Source organism: Papio anubis, chromosome 13 (genome assembly GCF_008728515.1).
Source record: "Papio anubis isolate 15944 chromosome 13, Panubis1.0, whole genome shotgun sequence".
Classification (NCBI taxonomy): Eukaryota; Metazoa; Chordata; class Mammalia; order Primates; family Cercopithecidae; genus Papio; species Papio anubis.
The window spans coordinates 63,245,160-63,269,030 of NC_044988.1; the positions used below are offsets into that span (position 1 = coordinate 63,245,160).

The 23,871-nt window shown below is 38.3% G+C and overlaps 1 protein-coding gene across 6 annotated transcripts in view; it reads left to right on the forward strand.

Moving 5' to 3' along the window:
• UNC13B (unc-13 homolog B) overlaps nt 1-23,871 on the forward strand; it is a 232,897-nt gene that overhangs the window by 64,628 nt on the left and 144,398 nt on the right. For all 6 annotated transcript variants that reach the window (XM_031654840.1, XM_009188557.4, XM_009188558.4 and 3 more), the window contains exons 3-7: nt 426-525; nt 5,766-5,883; nt 7,000-7,123; nt 11,929-12,002; nt 22,853-22,910. In XM_031654840.1, coding sequence (XP_031510700.1) covers nt 426-525; nt 5,766-5,883; nt 7,000-7,123; nt 11,929-12,002; nt 22,853-22,910 — 474 coding nt within the window. The remainder of the gene's footprint in view (nt 1-425; nt 526-5,765; nt 5,884-6,999; nt 7,124-11,928; nt 12,003-22,852; nt 22,911-23,871) is intronic.

Here is a 23,871-nt window from a genome sequence, read left to right on the forward strand (position 1 = left end):
CAATTAGATTTGGATTTTTCCCCCCAGACGGCAAGTAGGCTATGTAATTAACTTAGTAGGTTAGGATTAACATTGTAATAGATTAAATAAATTAGAATAGGAAATATCAATGTATCATATCTTGGCATTCATGAACCTGTTTCAGTTTGAGTGTGTGTGTATGCATATTTGTTGGGTCATACATAAAATTTCTTAAAATTTAAAAAACAGTATTTTAGATTATGCTCTTGAAGATAGTATGTAGTTTTATTATTTTGGCAACTCTACTGTGTCTTGAATGAAGCTATATTATACAATATATAGCTTATTTTTTTCCTGCACATGTAATACTTTAATTTCTATATTGCTTAATTCCAAGGACTTTGTGAGATTGGGTAACAATCTGAGCACTAAGTATTCTGTCTCCATTTTGTATTTTTTCAAAGATAAATTTAACACATATGTGACCCTGAAAGTACAGAATGTGAAGAGCACAACTGTAGCAGTTCGTGGTGATCAGCCTTCCTGGGAACAGGATTTCATGTTGTAAGTATTTTGCAGCAGCAGTGTGCCTACATATTTCATAATCTTTTAAAGGAAATTGCATTGGATGAAACAATTAGAAGATTTTGTGTATTTTTGAGATTTATAAAATGTACTGGCACTGTTAAATACTCTTTTGAAAACTGAGGAGTTACAGAAATAAGTGAGGTTCATGGTACGTGAAGCACAAGTGCAGTTTTGTTTTCTCATGGATTTGTAATTTGTTCCTGGAGATGAATGATAATGCAGTTAAACTCCCAATTGATTTGTGTTGGTGCAAATACTACATAGGCAGATTTTCTCAATGGCCAGAATTAGAATAGAGTACAGCAGACTTAGCATGACATTAAACTTCATCTTTCTTTGATTCTCAGAAGGCTCTTTGAAGGAATGTGGCCATGCATGTGAGAGACTGTATCTTTGTGTGTGCCTAAGTCATCTGTTTTAGAGGCTGAAGATTTCTGTGCTTATAATCCTTTTGCTTTATGGAGTAAAATGTCCTATATTCAATTAATTAAAATGAATAAATATTAGTAGAGTTTCTCGTGTATGACAAAGTTTAGTATATTATGATTTTAATTAAACTTTGGCTTTAAAAACTTGATATTTCTTTCTTTTGTCTCCTTAAGTTTCAGGAATTTTGTGTTCCTGTTCTAGAAAAGGGGAAAAAAGTATAGAATATATTGAAGGACTAGGCAAATCATTTAGTTTCATAGGGCACTAGTTTCCTTATCTATAAAGGTCTTCCTTTCTCAGAAGATTATGCTTGTTTTTTTGGAAGGTAGAGGTGGACATGAAGGGGCTGAATGAGAAAACGTACTGAAATTTGCTGTGAAATTTGAAACGGAACTGAAATCGATTTGCATGTTTTATAGTGCAGCTCAGAGGGACATAGGGATGGTTATTTTTTTTATGGGGAGACATTTCCAATCCTCTGGGCTCTTAGTATATTGCTTCTTTTTTTTTTTTTTTTTTTTTTTTTTGAGGCAGGATCTCACTTTGTCAACCATGCTGGAGCATGGTGGTATGATCATAGTTTACTGCAGCCTCTAACTCCTGGGCTCGAGCAATCTTCTTGCCTTAGCCTCCTGAGTAGTGGAAACTACAAGCATGTACCACCACACCTTGGTTAATGTTTTTATTTTTTGTAAAGATGGGGTTTTCGCTATGTTGCCCAGGCTAATCTCAAACTCCTGGGCTCAAGCAATCTTCCCGCCTTGGCCTCCCAAAGTTGTGGGATTACAGGTGTGAGCCACTGCACTCAGCCTATATTGCTTCCTATAGGACCATTATTGTGATAGTTAAAGGCAAAGATTATGAGGTTTGGGGCTAGGACAATAGCAGAAGACATAGAAAAGGATGAATAGAGGGTGTTCAGAAAGTAGAACCAAAAGATTTGCTTGGACGATGGGGTGGGTGGTATGCCATTCAGTAGGATGAGGATTAATATAAGTTATGGACAGTCTTATATTTGAGATTCTTATAGGACAGATAGGAAGGAGGAGAGGTACAGAAGATAGTTAGAAACCTGAAGCCGGCACTCAGGGAAGAAGTCTGCTTTGGAGAAATATTTTGGTCAGTTGAAGCCATAGGTGAGGAGGAGAATGCTTAGGGATAAGATGTGTATGGTGAGAAAAGGGACTGGGGTAGAAGCTGGAGAGTGGCAGCATTTAAATGAGGGGACAAAAAAGGATTAAACAGAGAGGTAGAAGAGCCAGGATATAATGGTGTCTTGAAAGCTGAGGGATAACTGGGCTTCAAACAGAAGGAGGCCAATAGTGTCATGTTTCTTTCTCACTGATTGCCTCTCTCTCAAGATTATATAAGCCTCATTTATTCCCTCTTACAGTGACAGTGATATGAGACTGAGAGCACCTGTTGCCTTCTTTACACATGCAGTGTACAGAGTCAGCTACAAATGGTTTATGCAAGTCTCTTTCCATACCAGTGTGTTAGCCATAATCCTGGCTATGGTTTATAAACCTAGCACTTCCAGTTGGCTATAACCATCACTTCCAGTTATAACTGTTCCCATTATGTGAGGCACAGTGATCTTCTGCAGCCTCTCATCAGCATAGCTAGCATTATTATTATGTGTTTATTTTCCAGTTTCCCATAGCACTTCCCCTTTCTACCCTGCTGTGATATGTGTGAATTTTCTTCCTGTCTCCCACATTGAGATGCTGTGTGAATTTTGCCGTCTCTTCTTTTACACGTGGGTTTTATTAGCTACTTTCTCTACTTTTCTGCTCTTCCTACTCCTTATTCTTCCTATCCTGTCCTATTTTATTTATTTACTTATTTATTTTTTTTGGTTCACTCCTTGCAGAATTTAGTCTACTACCCTGTCCTTTTGTCACCGGAAACTCCAGTGTTGGTTTCCTCTCTCCCGTTCTCCTTTTTCCTTCTCCATGATGTATTATGTGGCAGTATCTAATATCCATTTTGGTATTTCTTATATTATTTGTTTTTAACATTTTTCATATCTTGTTTTTAGGACTAGATTGTTCATTTCTTAAGGGTGAGGTGGGCATCTTCACTATTTGTATGAATTCGTGTATCCCAAAGTCTTCTATACACATGTTTATGTATATTGTTGATTGAATTAATTAACAGAAAAGAAACTTCCCAGCGTCCTGGGTATGAAGCATAAGTAGAGCTCTCAGACCTCTCTTAGCTGGACCTGCTGAGCAAATGTAGGTGAGATGAGAAGCTTCTTACAGAATATATACTCACTGTTTGGGCTTTCTCCCCAGAGAGTTCTCTGAAGAACAGATTTTCTTCTTTATCTGTTCAAGTCAAGCTGTTAAAGACCTCTGGCTATTTCTTCTGTCTGTTGGCTGAGATACTATTTGGGAGTTGATTTGGGAATATTATATATGTATCCCTAAGCAATTTTTCTTTTTTTCTTTATCTTGTGAAACAGGATCTCACTCTGTTGACCAGGCTGGAGTGCAGTGGCACCATCTTGGCTCACTGCAGCCTTGATTTCCTGGGCTTAAGCGATTTTCCAGCTTCAGCCTCCTGAGTAGCTGAGACTACAGACACACGCCACCATATCTAGCTAATTAAAAAAATTTTTTTTGGAGACACTAGGTTTTTGCCATGTTGCCCAGGCTGGTCTCGAACTCCTGGGCTCAAGTGATCTTCCCACCTCAGCCTCCCAACATACTGGGATTACAGGCATGAGCCATTGCACCTGGCCCAAGCAATTTTTCGATTCCATATTCAAATGACGGATAAGTCCAATGGATTTGAGGATGTCACCTATATTTTCCAAGACTAATTGGTTAATTAGGCTGAATTAAATGATGTGACAGAAAGCTTAGTTTCTCCACTGTGAACACTGTAACTTAGTAGCTAGGCTTATTCATCTACTTTGTGGCTCTGAACAGCTCTCCAGATAGCTTAGAAGTTTTTGGACACACAAAAAAATTGAGTCCTATATTATGTTTCTTCTCCAAAGCACCTAGTCATATGTCTTGTAAGTGCTCAGGAAATGCTAATTAAATGAATAAATTAACTCAGTACATTCTATGCTGTATTATATTTATATAAAAGGGATACATTTTCTTTGCTTTATTCATTTTCAACACCTGACATTAATTCTATGGCTGTCATTCTATATCTCAAACTTGTGAATCTGAGAACATTTATTTTATAGCCCAACAGGGAACCCAAGTACAAACTTGAAACTTCTACTTATGATAAATAGCTGTTGTTTTCCTGAGAATACTTTTCTGCTCTCTCTGCTGGAATTGGTCTTTTCTCATCTTTCTTGGACTACCCCTCAAGTAGCCTTGTGTTTCAATAAGAGATTTCTGGAGAACATTTTTAGCATTAACACAAGTACTATTTGCATATTCTAGTTTAAGACTGGGATTATGTTTGAGTTAGTACTTCCAAGCAGATACTCAACCATGTATGACACTGCTTTTAAATAGTGCTTATCTGGCTCTTTATGGAATGATTTCTTTTCAATTTTTTTTCCTCCTGGTTGTTATTATAGGAAAATCATTGTATTTATCATTATCCCATGGTAATAATTTTGCTTATAAGTGACAATGCCTAGCTTAATAATGATTAATGAGTCTCCAGGGACTGAGTGGTGTGAACTAGCATACTCTAGCGCCCCTCACTTGCCTGTGACCACATGTTCCTATCAAACTGACGTGTTCTCAGGGACCCTACTTCTACCTGGACTCCCTTTCATAAATCCCCCTTCCCCCCCAGCTTTTTTGGTGGGGATGGAGTCTGGCTCTGTCACCCAGGCTGGAGTGCAATGGCATGATCTTGGCTCTGCCTCCTGGGTTCAAGTGATTCTTGTGTCTTAGCCTCCCAAGTAGCTGGGATTACAGGCGTGCGCCCCCATGCCCAGCTAATTTTTTGTATTTTTAGTAGAGACAGCATTTTGCCACGTTGGCCAAGCTGGTCTCAAACTCTTGACCTCAGGTGATCCGTGCGCCTCCCAAAGTGCTGGGATTACAGGCTTGAGCCACCATGCCTAGCCTCATAAATCTTGTAAAGTAGACTTACCTTTCCTAAAAGTTTCCTGTATACAATGTGTAGTTTAAGTTGAAGCAGTGTTAGTTGACAATAAAACATATGAAACTGTTGCCTATGGGTGGAAATTGGCAGGCAGGCCTGGCAGTAATGTCCTCATTACTTGGCCTCATATTGTGTGAAACTGCATTAGTCTAATCATGATTGTATCTCCAAAGTGGAAAGAATGGATAGACAAAGGCATTTTTCTTTCTTTTTTTCCCCCATCCCCACTGAGGTTTAAATGGTATATAAAAAACTGTACATAATTAATGTGTACAATTTAGACATGTATACACTTGTGTTACCATCACCATAATCAAGGTAATAAATATATTTATCAACTCTAAAAGTTTACTTGTGTCTCCTTTTTTTGTTGTATGCGTGTGTTAAGAACATTTAATATGAAATCTACCCTCTTAAATTTTGAGTTGCACAATACCTTATTGTTAACTGGAGGCACTATGTGGTAGAGCAGCAGGTCTCTGGAACTTATTTAACTGTAACAAAGGCAGTTTTCTGTGGACACCTTACATAGGTTTCTTGGAGCCTAAAAATGGTCACGGCATTCTGGGAAATTTTGATTTTCCCTGAAGACAGGATCCTGGTGAGAAAGCATTCAAAGTTTAGCAAAACAGGAGATGTAGTTGTTTCTTTCATATTGTCTAGCTTTCCTCAAAGGGCTTTCCTCTTTCTCTTAGTGAGATTAGTCGCCTGGACCTGGGTCTAAGTGTGGAGGTATGGAACAAAGGACTGATCTGGGACACCATGGTGGGGACTGTGTGGATTGCACTGAAGACTATTCGTCAGTCGGATGAGGTCAGTCATTGCATTGCCTGTTTGGAAGTATGGTTCCCAGCCCTTGCTTCTCCCCATGCTAGCTCCACTTTAGCTAATATTCATCCATGCATCTTGGATTATTCTTCCCCCTTTCTAATTAGAGGGCATGCAACCTGCCTGTTCCTAACTTCACCTGAAGGTTCAGATGATTTTATTTAAGTCTGGCCTACCCTGTGTCCTGTGACTGAACTCACAGGCTCCAGAGCACCTCTTCAGCCTTATCAGGTAGATAGTCCCTTCTGAGGTATGTGTGTGTCTGTGTGTGTGTGTTTACTTAGGGTACTTGTGGTTTCTATGTTCTCCTCTAAGTCGCTGCCCTGGGAGGAGTCCCATTAAACTTCCTTAGCCAGCTGGCTGGCTATTCTCTGCTTTGTTTCTTTGAGTTACCAGTCTCCAAGGAACTGATTTTCAGTGCCCTTCTTCTGCATGTAACCCTAACAGAGTTTGAGGAACTACCAGGTTTGGCAATTTATATTCACACTGTCTATACGTTTTTTCTAGGATTGAACTCTTGCCTCACTTTCCTAGACTAGACCATAACTGAGCATCATTTCCCCACTTTGCACCTGGACAAAATCTGTTATATTCCTATTTGGTGTTAACATGGACCATGAGTTTTCTCTGGGAGTGGGGAAGTTGAAGTTGCCTCTATTTTCTGTATTTCTTTTAGTTCTAGCTAAGTCTCTACTCCCCCAGGCAGATGGGCAGTTCATTTTCATTGCAACCCCAGTTCAGTCCTATTTAGCCAACAATGTTAGTAGCTTTTTACTGACTAGAAACAGTGACGCAGCCATTAAGAACTGTGCAGGTTAAATATTGATCCACAGAGGTACTTAGTTTTAGAGTATGCTACTCGAGACATTTTGTCCTCGTTAGACCTGCAGAGCTGAGCACTGAAAGCTGCTTCCCCACCAAAGAGGGAAAATGGAAGCCACATGCAGTGGAGGCAGGTGGTGACAGTGGTGTGTTTGCCTTATCAGGATGTGAATGGCCCTCAGAAGCTCAAGCACAGAACTTCAGAGAAAAAAACCTGACTCTTGGACTAAGAGGGAGCCAAGAAAGATTAAACTTTAATCTTAGATCTTTGTGTCCTAGGAAGGGCCTGGGGAATGGTCCACATTGGAGGCAGAGACGTTAATGAAAGATGATGAGATCTGTGGAACTAGAAACCCAACTCCTCATAAAATTTTGCTTGATACAAGATTTGAGTTGCCTTTTGGTGAGTCTATTTGATTAAAATTTTAAAACTATTTAATAATTTTTACCATATTGTTTGGAATTGTTTGCTAGTTGTTTCATTAATGTATATTTTGTCACCTCAGCCATCTCTTTTGAGGATATTCTGTCTTCATTCACTCTCTTTTAACACTTCACCCAGGGAATGGTGCAAAGTAGAATATAGAATGGTGCGCTTTAAAGAATCTACACTAAAAAGCATTCTCTTCAACTCATCTAATTTTCTGTGACTATTTATTATAATGACTTACAAAATATTTGCTTGTTAGATTTATTATTTTGAAAATAAACATTTATTGTCTTGAAGTGACTATATATACCTTCTGATTTGTTAATTTAAGAAATAGCACTGATGAATAACAATTTAAAATGTGAATTAAATCACAATACATGCTCATGATAAAAATTCAAATAGTAAGAAAATGTACATGGATAAAGTTAAAAGTTTATTTTCCCAGTTCCTTTAACCTTCTTTGCATTTCCCAGTGTGAAACCACTGTTAACATTCTTGTATTTTGGTTTAGACACATGATACTTATTTTCTAAAAACTTATTTTGGCAAAATTTGGATCATACTCTATATAATATGTATATACTGATATATAGTGTTTTACAAACTACTTAGACATTTATCCTGGACATCGTTCCATGTTATACTTTAAGATCTATCTTGTTCATTTGAACAGATGCCTCTACCATAATTTATCTTTTTTTTTGTTTTTGTGTTTTTGTTTTTTGTTTTTGTTTTTTTTCATTTTTTTGAGATGGAGTCTTGCTCTGCCTAGGCTTTAGGGCAGCAGCACGATCTTGGCTCACTGCAACCTCTGCCTCCTGGGTTCAAGTAATTCTCATGCCTCAGCTTCCCGAGTCACTGAGATTACAGGCTTGTGCTACCACATCTGGTTAATTTTTTGTATTTTTTAGTAGAGACAGAGTTTCACCATGTTGGTCAGGCTGGTCTCGAACTCCTGACCTCAAATGATCCGCCCACCCCGGCTTTCTAAAGTGCTGGAATTACAAGTGTGAGCCACCACGCCCGGCCTACCATAATTTATTTAAGTACTCCTTTATTGATTGACATGTAGGTTTTTTCAGTTTTTTTTGATGTTATATACTGCTAACTAACAACTCTGTATATCTTTGCCCATTTTGAGTCTAGAATACATTTCTTAAAGTAGAATTGCTGGATCAAAGGGTATGTACACAATTACTTTTTATGGAATCTACTAAGTTCCTTGTCCAAAAGGTTATACCAATTTATACTCTTATAAATTATATCTGAGGAGTGCCTGTTTCTGCACATCCTTGGCAGTCTTTTGTATTTCCCAATTAATCTTTATTTGATTTTTTGTATGGTGTCTTGTTTTAGTTTAGTTGATTTCCGTTAGTTTTATTTTAATTTTTTACCATTCATATTATTGATATTTGCATATCCTGTTGTTACTGCTGTTGTTTTATGATCTCAGTGTATTTGTATCTTGTATCCTATGGTGATTTAAGCAAAAATGACATGATTTTCCAGCTAACTCGGAAAGAACTAAACTCAGAACAACTATTATTTCAGAAAAATAGAAAGGCAGTCTTTCTTGTGGGACGTAGACCAAGCTGCAAGTGAAGGGAAAATCAACTGGAGGGAGTGGGTGTTGGTTCAAATACCACAGATACTGTCCATTTTCACCAAATTTTAGTAGATAGTCTTGAATAAATGTTTTTTTGTTTGATGTATGCACTGAGGACCATTTCCAGAGACTTTAAATGGTTGTATTTTTAATGTTGTATTACTTTTTGACTGATTTCACTCACTAATTACATAGTTACAAATATTGTATAAAATAGACATTATTCTTCTACTTTTAGTGGTTGATTTTATTTAAAAATCAGGGCCAGGCACAGTGACTCACACCTGTAATCCCAACATTTTGGGATGCTGAGGTGGGCGGATCATGAGGTCAGGAGTTTGAGACCAGTCTGACCAACATGGTGAAACCCCATCTCTACTAAAAATAGAAAAAATTAGCTGGGCGTGGTATCGTGCACCTGTAATCTAAGCTACTCAGGAGGCTGAGGCAGGAGAATCGCTTGAACCCGGGAGGCATGGAGGTTGCAGTGAGCCAAGATTGCGCCACTGCACTCCAGCCTGGGCGATAGAGCGAGACTCTGTCTCAAAAAAAAGAAAAAAAAAAAAAAAAGATTTAATAATAACAAAATAACATTTATGGTGAATTATTGTGTGCTGGTGGACATGTCACTAAGTATTCACATATGTTAGCTCAGTTAATCCTCATTTCAGTCCTTTGAGGCAGACCCAACTATTATTCCCCACTTTAGAGATAAGCAAACTAAGACAGAGAGTATTTAAGTATTTTGGCCATGGTCTGACTCTAGAGCTGGGGCTTTTAATTTTAACTATTTGTATAATACATTTAACTACTTCTTGTGGATTGTTTGAAGTTTATACTGTTATAAATAGCACTGCGATAAACATGCTTGTATCTCTCTATATTTTTTCTCCTTAAAACTATTTTTGTGGAGTGAGGCAGGAATAAATTTACAATGGTTTAAGAAGTTATCCAGTGAAAAGTCCCTTCAGAAATCAATTTTCTTCCTATAGGCTACCACTATTAATACTTTCTTGTGTATCTTTCCAGAGTCAGTTTCTGAATATAAGCGCACACACACACACACACACACACACACACACACACCCCACCATCTTCTTTTTAAAATGCAAATAGTAGCATATTCTAACACATTCCCTGTGCCTTGCTGTTTTGCATTTAATATATCTTGGTAAATCATCCCACATCAGAGCATATAGACCGGCAGCAGCAGCAGCTCCTCTTCCACCTTGCACCTCCCACTCTCCTTCTTTGTAACAAGTGCGTAGTATACCATTTTATGGATGTACCATATGTATGAGAAAGCACTATACAAATTACGTTGTAGACTATTTGAAGGTGAGTGTGTGCGTTTTTAAATAAGACTTTGAAATATTGCTACCAATTGTTAAAGAGCTAGTTGAAGGGAAGGAACGGAAGTTTTGGACAGGTGGAACAAAGGAGAAAGGAAAGGGCTATATTTGCTTTATTCATGTGGGCTACTAGAAAGTGTATCTGTTTAAATATCTCTGAAGTTGATATGATCCATATATTGCCTGAGTGTTTCTCTTTACTGCTGGTAATATGGTCATACTTGATGTTTTTATTTTTATTTTTATTTATTTTATTTTATTTTATTTTTTTTTTAAATATCAGGTTTTTTTTTTTTGTTTTTTGAGACGAGTCCTGTCTCCTCTGTCTGCAGGCTGGAGTGCGGTGGCGGATCTCAGCTCACCTGCAAGCTCCGGCTTCCTGGGTTTCACGCCATTCTCCTGCCTCCAGCCTCCCGAGTAGCTGGGACTATAGGCGCTTTCGCCACCACCCAAGCTAGTTTTTGTATTTTTTAGTAAGGATGAGGGTTTCACCATTAGCCAGGATAGTCTCGATCTCCTGACCTCGTGATCCGCCAAGTCTCCCGGCCTCCCCAAAGTGCACTGGGATTACAGGCTTGAGCCACCGCGCCTGGCCCTATACTTGATGTTTTTAAAAGGTGAGTTTTGGGGATAAGTTGTTATAGTCAATTTGAAATATTTAGAAATGAGGATATACCATTATACCATTATTTTTTAAGAATTCAAATATTTTCAGTTAGTGACTCACTTAGCAAATATTTGATCATCTAATACTTTCCAGGCATAAAACCTATGGAGTATTTTTTAATAGCTTCTTTTTAAAAAAATTTTAATTGTGGTAAGAGACATAACTGAAAATTTAGCATCTTAACCATTTTTAAGTGTACAGTTCACTAGTGTTAAGTACATTCACATTGTTGTGCAGCAGATATCCAGAACTTTTTCACCTTGCAAAACTAAAACTCTGTCCCCATCAAACAACTTCTCATTTCCCCCTCCCCACAGCCACTGGCAACCACCATTCTTTCTTTTCTGTGAATTTGACTACTTTAGTTACCTTACATAAGTGAAATCATACAGTATTTGTCTTTTTTTGTGATGGACTTATTTCATTTAGTGTAATGTCCTCAAAGTTTATCCATGTTATGGCATGTGGCAGGATTTTCTTCCTTTTAAGGCTGAATAATGCTCCATATGCAAGTCTCTCATTTTGTTAATCCTTTCATCCATTAGTGGACACTTGGGTTGCTTCAACTCTAGGTTATTGTGAATAATGCTACTAGGAACTTGGGTGTGCAAATATCTCTTTGAGATCCTGCTTTCACCTCTTTCATATATATAATCCAAAGTGGGAGAACTGTGTCACATGGTAATTCTACTTTTAATTTTTTGGGAGAAAACCTTTGAATTTTGAGCATCTCAGTATCTCAGCATGTGACTTTTCTTCTAAGCTAATCCTTTGGATGGTTTTGGTCTTACTGAGGGGAAGGTAGTACGGTTACATAGAAAGAATGTAGTTTTTGGAATCATACAAACCATGGTTTGAATCATGGCTCATCTCTTTATAAACTGTCACCCTGGCCAGATTATTTTACCGCTCTGAACTTCAGCTTCTTCATCTACAAAACAACAATGGGAATAACGTACATTATATTGGTTTTTGTGAAGAGTAAAGATAATGTTCATGACAAGAACCAAACCACCAGTTAAAACTTGTGCATCACTACTACCCTCTGACTTCAGTCATTAGACTGAATAAAGTATTATCTGCTGATGATTTATTACCTGCTGATGTGATTTGTTTTCTTTTTCTTCTTCTTTTTTTTTTTTAATGATAGATATCCCAGAGGAGGAAGCCAGATATTGGACCTACAAATGGGAGCAAATCAATGCCTTGGGAGCTGACAATGAGGTAGGAACAGCCTTATTTGCAGTATAGAGGAATAGGGGGAAATCTCCAATACTCTTTATAGGTTGCCCAGGAAGGGGTCCAAGAGCATGTTGTCCTGAGAATGAAATCATTTAAATTGCGTTAAAGAAAAAAGACAGCTAGAAGATTTCCTGAAATGTCACTAGAAGGTCCCATCTCCCATTTATTCTGTTCTTCCCATTCTCCCATTCTGTGGTACTAGTCTGGCTCTGGACTGTTAGGGAAGGAGCTTGCACCAGGGAATCTGTCCTCTTTTGTGTGTGAGTTGGAGGCATTTCTTTTGCTTCTACTGTCTCCCAGATTTTTGGATATTATTCTTATTTGTGTCCTGTTTTTGAGGATGTTTAGACTGTTGCATTGTTTGGTCTTGCCAGTCCTAACTTACCTCCAGAGATGAGGCTGGTGTGTATAAGAGAACACATTCAGCTCAACCTGGGGCATCAGGATTGGAGAATGTTTTTGTTCTTGCTGAGGGAGAGAAAAGATGATAAATTTGTTTATTTTGGACATGTGGGCTACTAAAAAATGGGTCTGATTGTAAGATATACTTTGAGTGCCAGAGGATATTTCAGCAGAAATTTTTGATAAACAATTTCATGAGATAATCGGAAGCTGAGGTTTGAATGGGGTAGGGAGCTGTAGGCATAGAGCTTCATTAATATATGAGAAACAATTGAAGTCATAGGAATAGAAAAACTTCCTCAGGTAGAGCATATGGAGACAGTATTCAAGAACAAAATCTTGGGAAACCTTAAACATAGAATTCTGAGAAACAAAAGAGACTGAGAAAGGGCAACCTTAAAGAGCGAGAATAACATAACCAGGAAAGAGTCATGGAACAAAGGAAAAAACAGATCCAAGGCAGAAATTCTTGACAGTATCCCATGTTAAAACAAGTGAATTATGAAATAGAGCTATTGGATTTGGTGATTGATGACGAGTACACATCCATAGACTAGTACATAAAGGGAAATGCAGTGGTTTGATGACTGTATTTGTTTCCTACAGCTGCCATAACAAAGTTCTACAAACTAGGTGACTTACAACAACCAAAATTTGTTTTCACACAGTTCTGGAGACTGGAAGTCTGAAATTAGGCTGTCAGCAAGATCAGTTCAGCTCCATCTGGAGGCTCTGAAGGAGGAAGCATCCTATACCCTTCTACCTCTGATGGCTGCTGGCAGTCCTTGCTGTTCCTTAGCTTGCAGATGTATCATTCTGATCTCTGCCTTCGTTGTCACGTGCCTCCCTGTGTGTCTGTCTGTGTCTTCACAATGCATTCTCCTGTCTCTGTGTGTCTGTGTCTAAATTTCCATTTTTCTTATAGGGACGCTAGTCATTGAATTAATTTGATTATGTCTGCAGAGACCTTGTTTCAAAATAAGGTCATATTCACAGATACTTAGGGTTAGAAGTCTAACATATCTTTTAGGACATAGTTCAACCCACAGTGAGTTAAATGAAAGATGAAGAAATGGCATTTGGGACAAGCAACATCTACTCTTTTCAGGGTTTTCCCTTACCTCTTTTATTCTTGGTAGGCTTTCTGTTATTAAACTGTATAACTCTTCTCATGCCCACACCAGCATCCCAACTTTTCTTTGTTGTTGAAAGCTCCAGTCCTCCTTCTCCACATAGTAACTCTGAGCATTTCTGCTTTTTTTGCATCTACATTACTTTGTGTTTTTGTTCATCTGAAGCCTGGCTGTGGAGTGGTACCTTTCAGACTGCCATCATCCTTGTTTTCCTGATAAAGAAGCATGTTGTACTTTTTTTGTTTTATAGGCTTTACTGTGTGTCATTATGCAGAATCAGAAGAAGGGACTAAAACAATTTAAAAACCAAATATAACTTATACAAAAATTGTGGAATTTTATAAGTTCTATTAATAGTTCTTGGTCTGTGGTTCCCAACTGCATATCAGATTTTTGCTTTCTGTTTTTATTGTAGGGTGTGACACTCACTAAGTTTTCATCTTTCATCCTCTCTTCCACTGTGCAGTTTATCTTTTTAGCAGTTTTATTGAAATATAATTTGTATATACTGTACAGTTCGCTCATATAAAACTTACAATTCAGTGGCTTTTAGTATCTTCATAGTTGTGCCCTATGGATGTCACCACAACTCCAAATCAGATTTTTGCCTTCTGTTTTTATTCTAGTGTATGGCACTCACTAAGTTTTTATCTTTCATCCTTCTTCCACTATGCTGTTTATCTTTTTAGCAGCTTCATTGAAATATAATTCGTATATACCATACAGTTCACTCATTTAAAGCTTACAATTCAGTGGCTTTTACTAGCTTCATAGTTGTGCCCATGGATATCACCACAATTTTGAATATTTTCATTGCCCCATAAAGAAACCCTGTGCCTTTAGCCATCAGTCTCCATTCTTCCCTATCCTCCTCAGCCCTATCCACCCACTAATCAGCCTTCTGTCTCTATGGACCTATTCTGCACATTTCTGATAAATGAAATTATGTAACATGTGGTCGTTTGTTTTCTTTCACGTAGCATAATGTTTTCAAGGTTTCATTCATGTTTTAGCATGTAAATAAATTCCTTTTTATTGCCAAATAACATTCCATCATATGGATGTAGTATATTTTAAATTCATTAATTAGTTGATGGACAGTTGGGTTGTTTCTACTTGTTAGCTGTTATGGATAATGCTACTTTGAACATTTACGTACAAAATTCTGTGTGGACATATCTTTTCACTTCTCTTGGATATGACCTGGGAGCGGAATTGCTAGATCACATGGTAACTCTGTATTTAACTGATAGACTGCCAGACTATTTTCCAAAGTGGCTGTGACATTTTATACTCTTACCAGCAGTGTATAAAGGTTTCAATTTCTTCATATCCATGTCAACACTTGTTATTATCTTTTTTATTATATCCATTCTTCCATTCTTAGCATGTATGAAGTGTTATCTCATTTTGGTTGCTTTTCCATTTAAAAACTTTTTTATTATGGAAATTTTGAAACATGAAAAAATATAGTTACTCTTCCCTTTTTTTGCTGGAGTATTTTAAAACCAATCTGGCCGGGTGTGGTGGCTCATGCCAGTAATCCCAGCACTTTGGGAGGCCAAGGTGGGCAGATCACTTGAGGTCAGGAGTTCAAGACCAGCCTGGCCAACATGGTGAAAACCCATCTCTACTAAAAATACAAAAATTAGCTGGGCGTGGTGGCGGGCACCTGTAATCCCACCTACTTAGGAGGCTGAGGCAGGAGAATCGCTTGAACCCAGGAGGCAGAGGCTACAGTGAGCCAAGATCACATCACTGCACTCCAGTGTGAGTGATAGAGCAAGATTCCGTATCAAAAACAAAAAACAAGCCTAGGTATTATCTTGTCTCACCCATAAATATATCAGTATAGATCTCTAACAGGTAATGCTTTTTTAAAAAAACCACAATGCCATTATCATGTTGAACTTAACAATTTCTTAGTGTCATCCAATACCTAGTTTTTTCAATTTCCTTTAATATCTAGAAGATGTTTTTTCATAGTTGATTTTTTCATTTCAAGAGCCAGATAAGATGTGCCCATTTGGCTATCATGTCTCTTCAATCATTTTACTTTATTTTATTTTTGTATTTTTTTGTAGAGATGGTGTTTCACCATTTGCCCAGGCTGATCTCAAACTTCTAGGCTCAAGCAATCTGCCCACCTCAGCCTCCCAAAGTGCTGGGTTTACAAGCATGAGACACCAAGCTCAGCTCTTTAAATCATTTTAGTTGTAAAATCATTCACTTACCCTCATCTGTTTTGTAGAATTCTGCACATTGTGGATTTTGCTGATTGTGTCCCCAGGTTTTATTTACCGTGTTCCTTTATCTCTCTTACTTCCTTTAAACTGAAAAGTGCATCTATTAGTTTGAAGACGAAGTTGTAGTTCACTTTTGATAGGCGTGATGTTAAAATTCAACAGTGGATTCAAGTATCGTCAGCCCATTTCATTCATTATGATATTTTTCCATCAGCCTCTTAGCTAGTGGTTTTAGCTGCAAATGATGATGATTATTTTGTTAGAGTCTGAAAAATGATGGTTTTCTTTCTTTCTTTTCTTTTTATTTTTTTGAGACAGCCTTACTCTGTCGCCCAGGCTGGAGTGGCGCTGCAGCCTCCGCCTCCTGAGTTTCTCAGCCTCCTAAGTAGCTGAGATTACAGGCATGCACCACCATGCCCAGTTAATTTTTGTATTTTTTAGTGGTGACAGGATTTCACCTTGTTGCCCAGGCTGGTCTCGAACTCCTGCCTCTAAAGGTCTGCCCACCTTGGCCTCCCAAAGTGCTGAGATTTCAGGCAGAAGCCACTGTGACTGGCCTGATAGTCTAATTATATTATCCCTTCAGCATTTATTAGCTATGATTTGTCTATAAAAAAATATTTTCTCTTACCAGCTAGCTATTTGGTTCACTGAAATACAGTCTTTATAAGAAAAACATTCTCTTATCTATTTTTAGAATAATGAACTTTTGCCTCAGCAACTTCTCAAGGTGACCAGTAAGTTGTTTTCTTTTTTAAATGGAATATTACTATGTATTTATAAATTTGGGTATATTCGATCATGTATTTCCACCCATTGCAATCATTCTTTTTTGGAGACAGGGTCTTGCTCTTTTGTCCAGGCTGGAGTGCAGTGGCACAATCATAGCTAACTACATCCTCAAATTTCTAGGTTCAAGTGATCCTCCCAGTTCAGCCTCCCAAGTAGCAGAGACTACAGGAGACTCAGGTTTAAAAACACCTAGCTAGTTTTTAAATTTTTTGTGGAGATGGGGTCTTACTATGTTGCCCAGGCTGGACATTGTTTTTGATACTAAAATGATCTCATCTTTGGTCAATGGGAGTTTCTTCAAGTTGGCTTCTGTCTCTTCTCTTTTTCTATTTTTATCATGAAAAACATTTAAGTATACATACAAATACAGGAAAAATAAAAGGAAACCCATGTGTATACCCATCCCTAAGATTCAATAATTATTAAGATTTCATCACACTTGCTGCAAAATCATTTTTAAAATACAATATAGAGTCTAACTTTTTTATTCTACAGTGTATGACATTTCCCATACACCTCGTGGGCCTAGAGGCGCTAATCAAGACTGACTTGGGCATCTACCACTTTACAGAGCTGGATTGTACCACATTGTATTACTTTTGCTACTCATGGGCAATTAGGTTTTCACTGTTATAAATGCATGCTGCAGTGAACATTTCTGAACCTGTTTCTCTATGCTTATATCTGAGAGAATCTCTGGGTGTTTACCTGGAATGATAGTTGCTTGGTTGTAGGATATGCTGTGTTCAACCTTACTAGATATTACTAAATTGCTCTCTAAAGTGATTGTACAATTTACATTTACCCTTTTCCTGTTTCACTGTTTCCTTACTGATACTTGGTGTTACCAGATTGTAAATTTTTGTTAATCTAATGAGTATAGAAATTGTTTTAATTTGTATTTCCCTGCTTATTGGTGAGATTTATTCATTCACCAAACCAATTATTAAGCACCATGTACCGTGCACTATTCTGTGTTTAATATACATCAGAGGTTGAAGATCCCTGCCCTCATGGATCACATAGGCAGAATCAGACAGTAAGCAAGAAATATAATAAATATAGTTGAGTATTAGAAGCTGAGAAGTGCTATAGGGGATGTCTTAGTCTATTTGGATTGCTATAAAAATGCAAACTGGATAGGTTATAAACAGCAGAGACTTATTTCTTATAGTTCTGGAGACTGGGAAGTCCAAGATCAAGGCACTGGCACATTCATTGTCCGGTGAGGGCCCATTTCCTGGTTCATAGACAGCACCTTGCTCTATTCTCATGTGATGGAAGCATGCTCTCTGGAGCCTTTTTTTTTTTTTTTTTTTTTTTTGAGACGGAGTCTCGCTGTGCTCCCAGGCTGGAGTGCAGTGGCGTGATCTCGGCTCACTGCAAGCTCCGCCTCCCGGGTTCATGCCATTCTCCCACCTCAGCCTCCCAAGTAGCTGAGACTACAGGCGCCCGCCACCACGCCCGGCTAGTTTTTTTTTGTATTTTTAGTAGAGACGGGGTTTCACCATGTTAGCCAGGATAGTCTCGATCTCCTGACCTCGTGATCCACTCGCCTCGGCCTCCCAAAGTGCTGGGATTACAGGCTTGAGTGGAGCCTCTTTTTTAAGGGTGCTTATGTCATTCATGAAGGCTCCACCCTCATGACCTAATCATCTCCCAAAGGCCCTACCTCCTAGTATCATCACACAGGTGAATTTTTGGTGGGGGCAGGGGTGGTGGGATACAAATTTTCAGACTATAGCAGGGGGGAAGATATTTTTTCTCCACGTAAGTGTTATACTACTTTTGTTAGATTTTTTTTTCCTAATTGTTGCAAATGGTACATTCTAAAAATTACACTATCTAGTTGGTTATCACATTACTATTATAAGTAAATGCTTTGCTACTCATCTTTTTAAAGTATTGATCTTACTCATCAACCCCTAATAGTTCTAATAGTTTAGAGATTCCCTTAGATTTTCTATGTAACTAGGTTTTGCATCTTTAAATTACAGTTTTTATTCTCCTTACAGTCCTTATGCTTTATGTTTCTACGTGTTTGAATTGTTTATACATTTTATATAAATATATATAAAATATATTTTTTTTTCTTAGATTCTTACTCTTTCACCCAGGCTGGAGTGCAGTGGCACGATCTTGGCTCACTGCAGTCTCCACTTCCTGGGCTCAAGCGATTCTCCTGCCTCAGCCTCCCAAGTAGCTGGGGTTACAGGCATGTGCTACCATGCCTGGCTAATTTTTGTATTTTCAATAGAGATGGGGTTTCACCATGTTGACCAGGCTGGTCTTGAACTTCTGACCTCAGGTGATCGGCCCACCTTGACCTCCCAAAGTGCTGGGATTACAGGTATGAGCCACTGTGCCAGGCCTGTTTATACATATATTTTTATTAACAGACTTCATTTTTTAGACGTTTTAGATTTACAGAAGTGTTGAGCAGATATTCATCCCCTCCCCCACCCCATCTTATGATTTCCCTTATTATTAACATCTTACATTAGTGTAACTGCCCAACGGGTTTACCTTATGTGCTGCCTAGACAGAAGTGATTTATGAAGACAGGGGAGGTGCAGTGGAGAAAGAGTAATTCACCCAGAGCCAGCTGTGCAGGAGACTGCAGTTTTATTATTACTCAAATCAGTCTCCTGGGGCATTCGGGCATCAGAGTTTTTAAAGATAATTTGGCAGGTAGGGGTTTGGGAAGTGGGGAATGCTGATTGGTTAGGTTGGAGATGGAATGATAGCAGGTAGAAGTGAGTTTTTCTTGCTGTCTTCTGTTCCTGGGTGGGATGGCAGAACTGGTTGGGCCAGACGGGTAGTGTCAGCTGATCCATCTAGTGCAGGATCTGCAAGATATCCCAAGCACTGATCTTAGGTTTTATAATAGTGATGTTATTCCCAGGAGCAATTTGGTGAGGTTCAGACTCTTGGACACTTTTGGAGCCAGAGGCTGCATGACCCCTAAGGTGATTTCTAATCTTGTAGCTAATTTGTTAGTCCTGCAAAGGCAGAGTGGTCCCCAGGCAAGAAGGGGTTCTTTTTGGAAAAGGGCTATTATCAAGTTAGTTCAGCCTATGCCCAGGAATGAACAAGGACAGCTTAAAGATTAGAAGCAAGATGGAACTGGTTAGGTCTGATTTCTTTCTCTGTCATACTTTCCTTAGTTATGATTTTTGCAAAGGCAGTTTCATTAGTATGATACATTTGTTACAGTTAATGAACTAATATTGATACATTATTATTAGCTAAAGAGTATTTTTTATTTGTTTTATTGTTAGCTAAAAAAATAGCTAAAATTCCATAGTTTATTCAGATTTCCTTAGTTTTTACCTTGTGTCTTTTTTGTTTTTGTTATTGGATCTCATCCAGGATATTGCATTACACTTAGTTGTCATGTCTCCTTAGGCTTCTCTTGGTTGTGATATTTTCTCAGACTTTTCTTGTTTCTCATGACCTTTTATTTAAAACATTCAATGACTAAGACATCTAGTATAATTTTTAACATCGTAAGAGTGGAGAGGCTTGTCCGTCTTCTGACTGTAAGGGGACTGCTTTATAAGTTTTAAAGTATGCTGTTTGCCATTGATTTTGGTAGATACTCTTTATCAGATTAAGGAAATTCTATTTTCTTTTTTATTCTCTGAGCATTTTTGTCATGAAAAAGTATGGGGTTTTATCAAATCTTTTTCTGCATCTATTAGATCACATAGTTTTTCTCCTTTGATCTGTTTAATATGGTGAATTACATGAGTAGATTTTCAGATATTGAACTGGCCTAGCATTTAATATTCACCTGGACAGGATATATGTACATTTATATGCTAACATACATACGTATGCACACATATACATACATATTCACATATGAATATTACACACACTTATATGACAGATTTGGCCTCGTAATCTATTAATTAGGATTTTTGTCTCTATATTCATAACTGAAATTGGCCTATAATTTTCCTTTCTTCTACTATCCTTGTCTGTTTTTTGTAGATAGATTTTGTAGCTTTTTTCTTAGCCATCTTAACATTATTAATTATACTCTAGTTGGACTTAAGCTTTCTGTTTTGGGCCTGGAACAGATTCATTAAATATAGCTTCTGAAAATGTCTACTCTGATCTCTTAGGTCTGAATTCTTCTTAATACTTAAAATTTTGGGATTCCTCATGGTTATGTCTATGTACTGTTTATAAAAATCATAATTATTTGTAGTGGTTATTATTTATAACCAAGTTCTTTTGTTACTTTGGAGTGGATGTTTGACCTTCAAGATGTTTTGAACTTGGCTGGGCACAGTGGTTCACACCTGTAATCCCAGCACTTTGGGAGGCCGAAACAGGCGGATCACCTGAGGTCGGGAGTTCAAAACCAGCCTGGCCAACATGGTGAAACCACATCTCTACTAAAAATACAAAAATTAGCCATGTGTGGTGGCTCACGCCTGTAATCCCAGCTACTCGGGAGGCTGAGGCACGAGAATTGCTTGAACCCGGGAGGCGAAGGTTGCAGTGAGCCAAAATAACTCCACAGCGCTCCAGCCTGGGCGAAAGAGCGAGAATCTGTCTAAAAAAAGATGTTTTGAACATTTTTGTGATTCGCAGTTTTGCTAGTGCTATCATATTGTTTACACTGTGCCTGACTTTTCTTATTCTCTGTGGAAATTAGTAATAACAGTATCTACCTCTGACATTTGTACCATACTTTATTGCTTATAAAGTATATTTATATACAAAAAGTGTTTTGTATTTTGGATCCCAACCATTTGAAATGCTCTTAACTACTGATACTCATAATGTTTTGTACAACACCATTAACTTTTGTCTGGATTGTTGCAATAATTACTCTATTTCCCCTTGTGTTCCCTACAGTTCATCTCATACAGCAGCCAGATCTTTTAAATGTATAATCAAATCATAATCCTCTCATGCTTAAAACCCAAAAGGGCTTCTCAGCACACTAGAAAAGTTCGAATTCTTACCATGATTTACAAATTCTGTTTTCCCAGTGCCTAGAACAAGGCTTTGCACATAGTGGATACTCAATCAATATTTGTTGAGTTAATAAGTAACTCGTTCATTGACAGTTTTAGAGAAGCTCTGACTTGCCTTGGATCTCATAGCTTATGAATAAGTGACCAGGTCAGGATGAGAACTCCAAACCTCATGTTTGCAAGTTGCTGGCCAAGATACATTTTTCTTTTCTTTTTTTTTTCTGGGACAGCGTCTCGCTCTTGTTGCCCAGGCTGGAGTGCAATGGCATGATCTCGGCTCACGGCAACCTCCGCCTCCCAGGTTCAAGCGATTCTTCTGCCTCAGCCTCCCTAGTAGCTGGGATTACAGGCATGTGACACCACACCTGGCTAATTTCGTATTTTTAGTAGAGACGGGGTTTCTCCATGTTGGTCAGGCTGGTCTCGAACTCCTGACCTCAGGTGATCCACCTGCCTTGGCCTCCCAAAGTGCTAGTATTACAGGCATGAGCCACCGTGCCCGGCCGAAGATACATTTTTCTAATTCTCCAATGGACTCTGAACCAGACTATCCTCACTGTCTTCCAGACTGTTGATTTGTTTGTGCCTTTCTCTTTCTGTTTTGCCTTCTAAATCAGGCCCATCCTCAAGATTTGGACATAATTATTTTCCTTTTATGGAACATTTTCTTATGTCTTCAGTACCATGTACTTGTTTTTGTGGTGGTCGTGGTGAGTGGGATGGCAGAGGTTACAGTGCTAGTGGGAGAGGAACTCTTGTAGATACCAGATACTGCACCACATGCTTAGGTAAGCAGTTCCACTTACTTCCCATGTGACCTTATGAACAAAGAAGCACTATTATTTAAAAATGAGAAAACAACCCCAGATAGGTTGTCACTTGCATCACCTGAATAGGGAAATCTCCTATACATTAGCTCCAGGAAAACTCAGAGGACTGTGAAATATTCTAAGGATTCTAAGGCCAAACCTTCTACAGCTGCCTGGCAGAGCTGAGTGGGTGCCCAGGCGCCCTTGGTCAGGACAGTTCTCCATTATCCTGCTGTATTTAGCGTGTCTCACTTGGCCAGGGCCATAACCAATAGTCTGGCCTATATGTCAGGATCACACAGAGAAAATAGGAGCAGGATGTTCTGTTTCTGTTCAATAAAAATTTTGTCTCCAAACACTAAACTTTTTTATAGGTAGCTGTGATTTTTTTCCCTCTCTTTACTTGGGCTTCTGATTGTATTTATTTATTTATTTTCTCCTTTCTGCTTCTAGTATTCTAGTCAAGAAGAAAGCCAGAGGAAGCCATTGCCCACTGCTGCCGCCCAGTGTTGTAAGTGAGAAACTTGTCTACGAATCTCTTAATTGTAGCTTTCTGTTGCTTCTCCGAATATGGGTTATTCTGAGCTGGGGAGGGTGGGGATGTCATGTGTGTAAACAGAAGATATTCCTGAAGCACATCTGTTCAGGTGCCTTCCTCTGATGGCTATCTGTCTTTTAGCTTTAGGCAGAAGTTTTTTGGTTTTGTATGGCTATAGGCAGGGAAATAGGGTTCATCTTTTTTTCTACATTTGCTAGCTTCTACCCCTGAAGGAATGATTTGACCCCCTCTATCCCTGTTTACCTGTTATTATTCTTTAAGGCTCAGCTTAAATATCATCACTCTGGGTAATCTTTGTGCTGTTTTCTGCTTCCCCCAAGTCTAACTTAGGTCTCTCCTGTGTGCTTCCATTGTTCCGTGTGCACATCCATCATATGACATATATATATTTCGTTGACATGAACACAAAGTTTTAAAACACACAGACATTGTTCCATTTTCTGTTCTTTGCATTTGACTCAACACCTGATGCATAGTACACCTCAATAAAATTTGATAAATGATTGACTTATTTCTCCTGAGATTGATTTGTTAAGATCACACAGATTACGTCTTGAAATGAGCCATACATTTTTGGTATATTGTTACCTTCTCCTCAGTTTCCCTCAAAACAGCTTGGGACACTAAAGGACTGACTTAGAGTCTGATCTATTTCACTTTTCCAACCTGTGATGTGTGTACATGTGTGTATGTGTGTATGTGTGTGTGTGTGTGTGTGTGTAGGGGGGGACTGTGATACTTTTATGTTACTCTGTTTTTTCTGAATCTCATGCCAAACTCCATCAACTGTAAGTTGAAGATGATGGTAATGATTGTATCATTTGTTGTTGTAATATTAGCAATAATAAGAACTGTAGGCTAGGCATGGTTCCCAGCACTTTGGGAGGCTGAGGCAGGAGGATTGCTTGAGCCC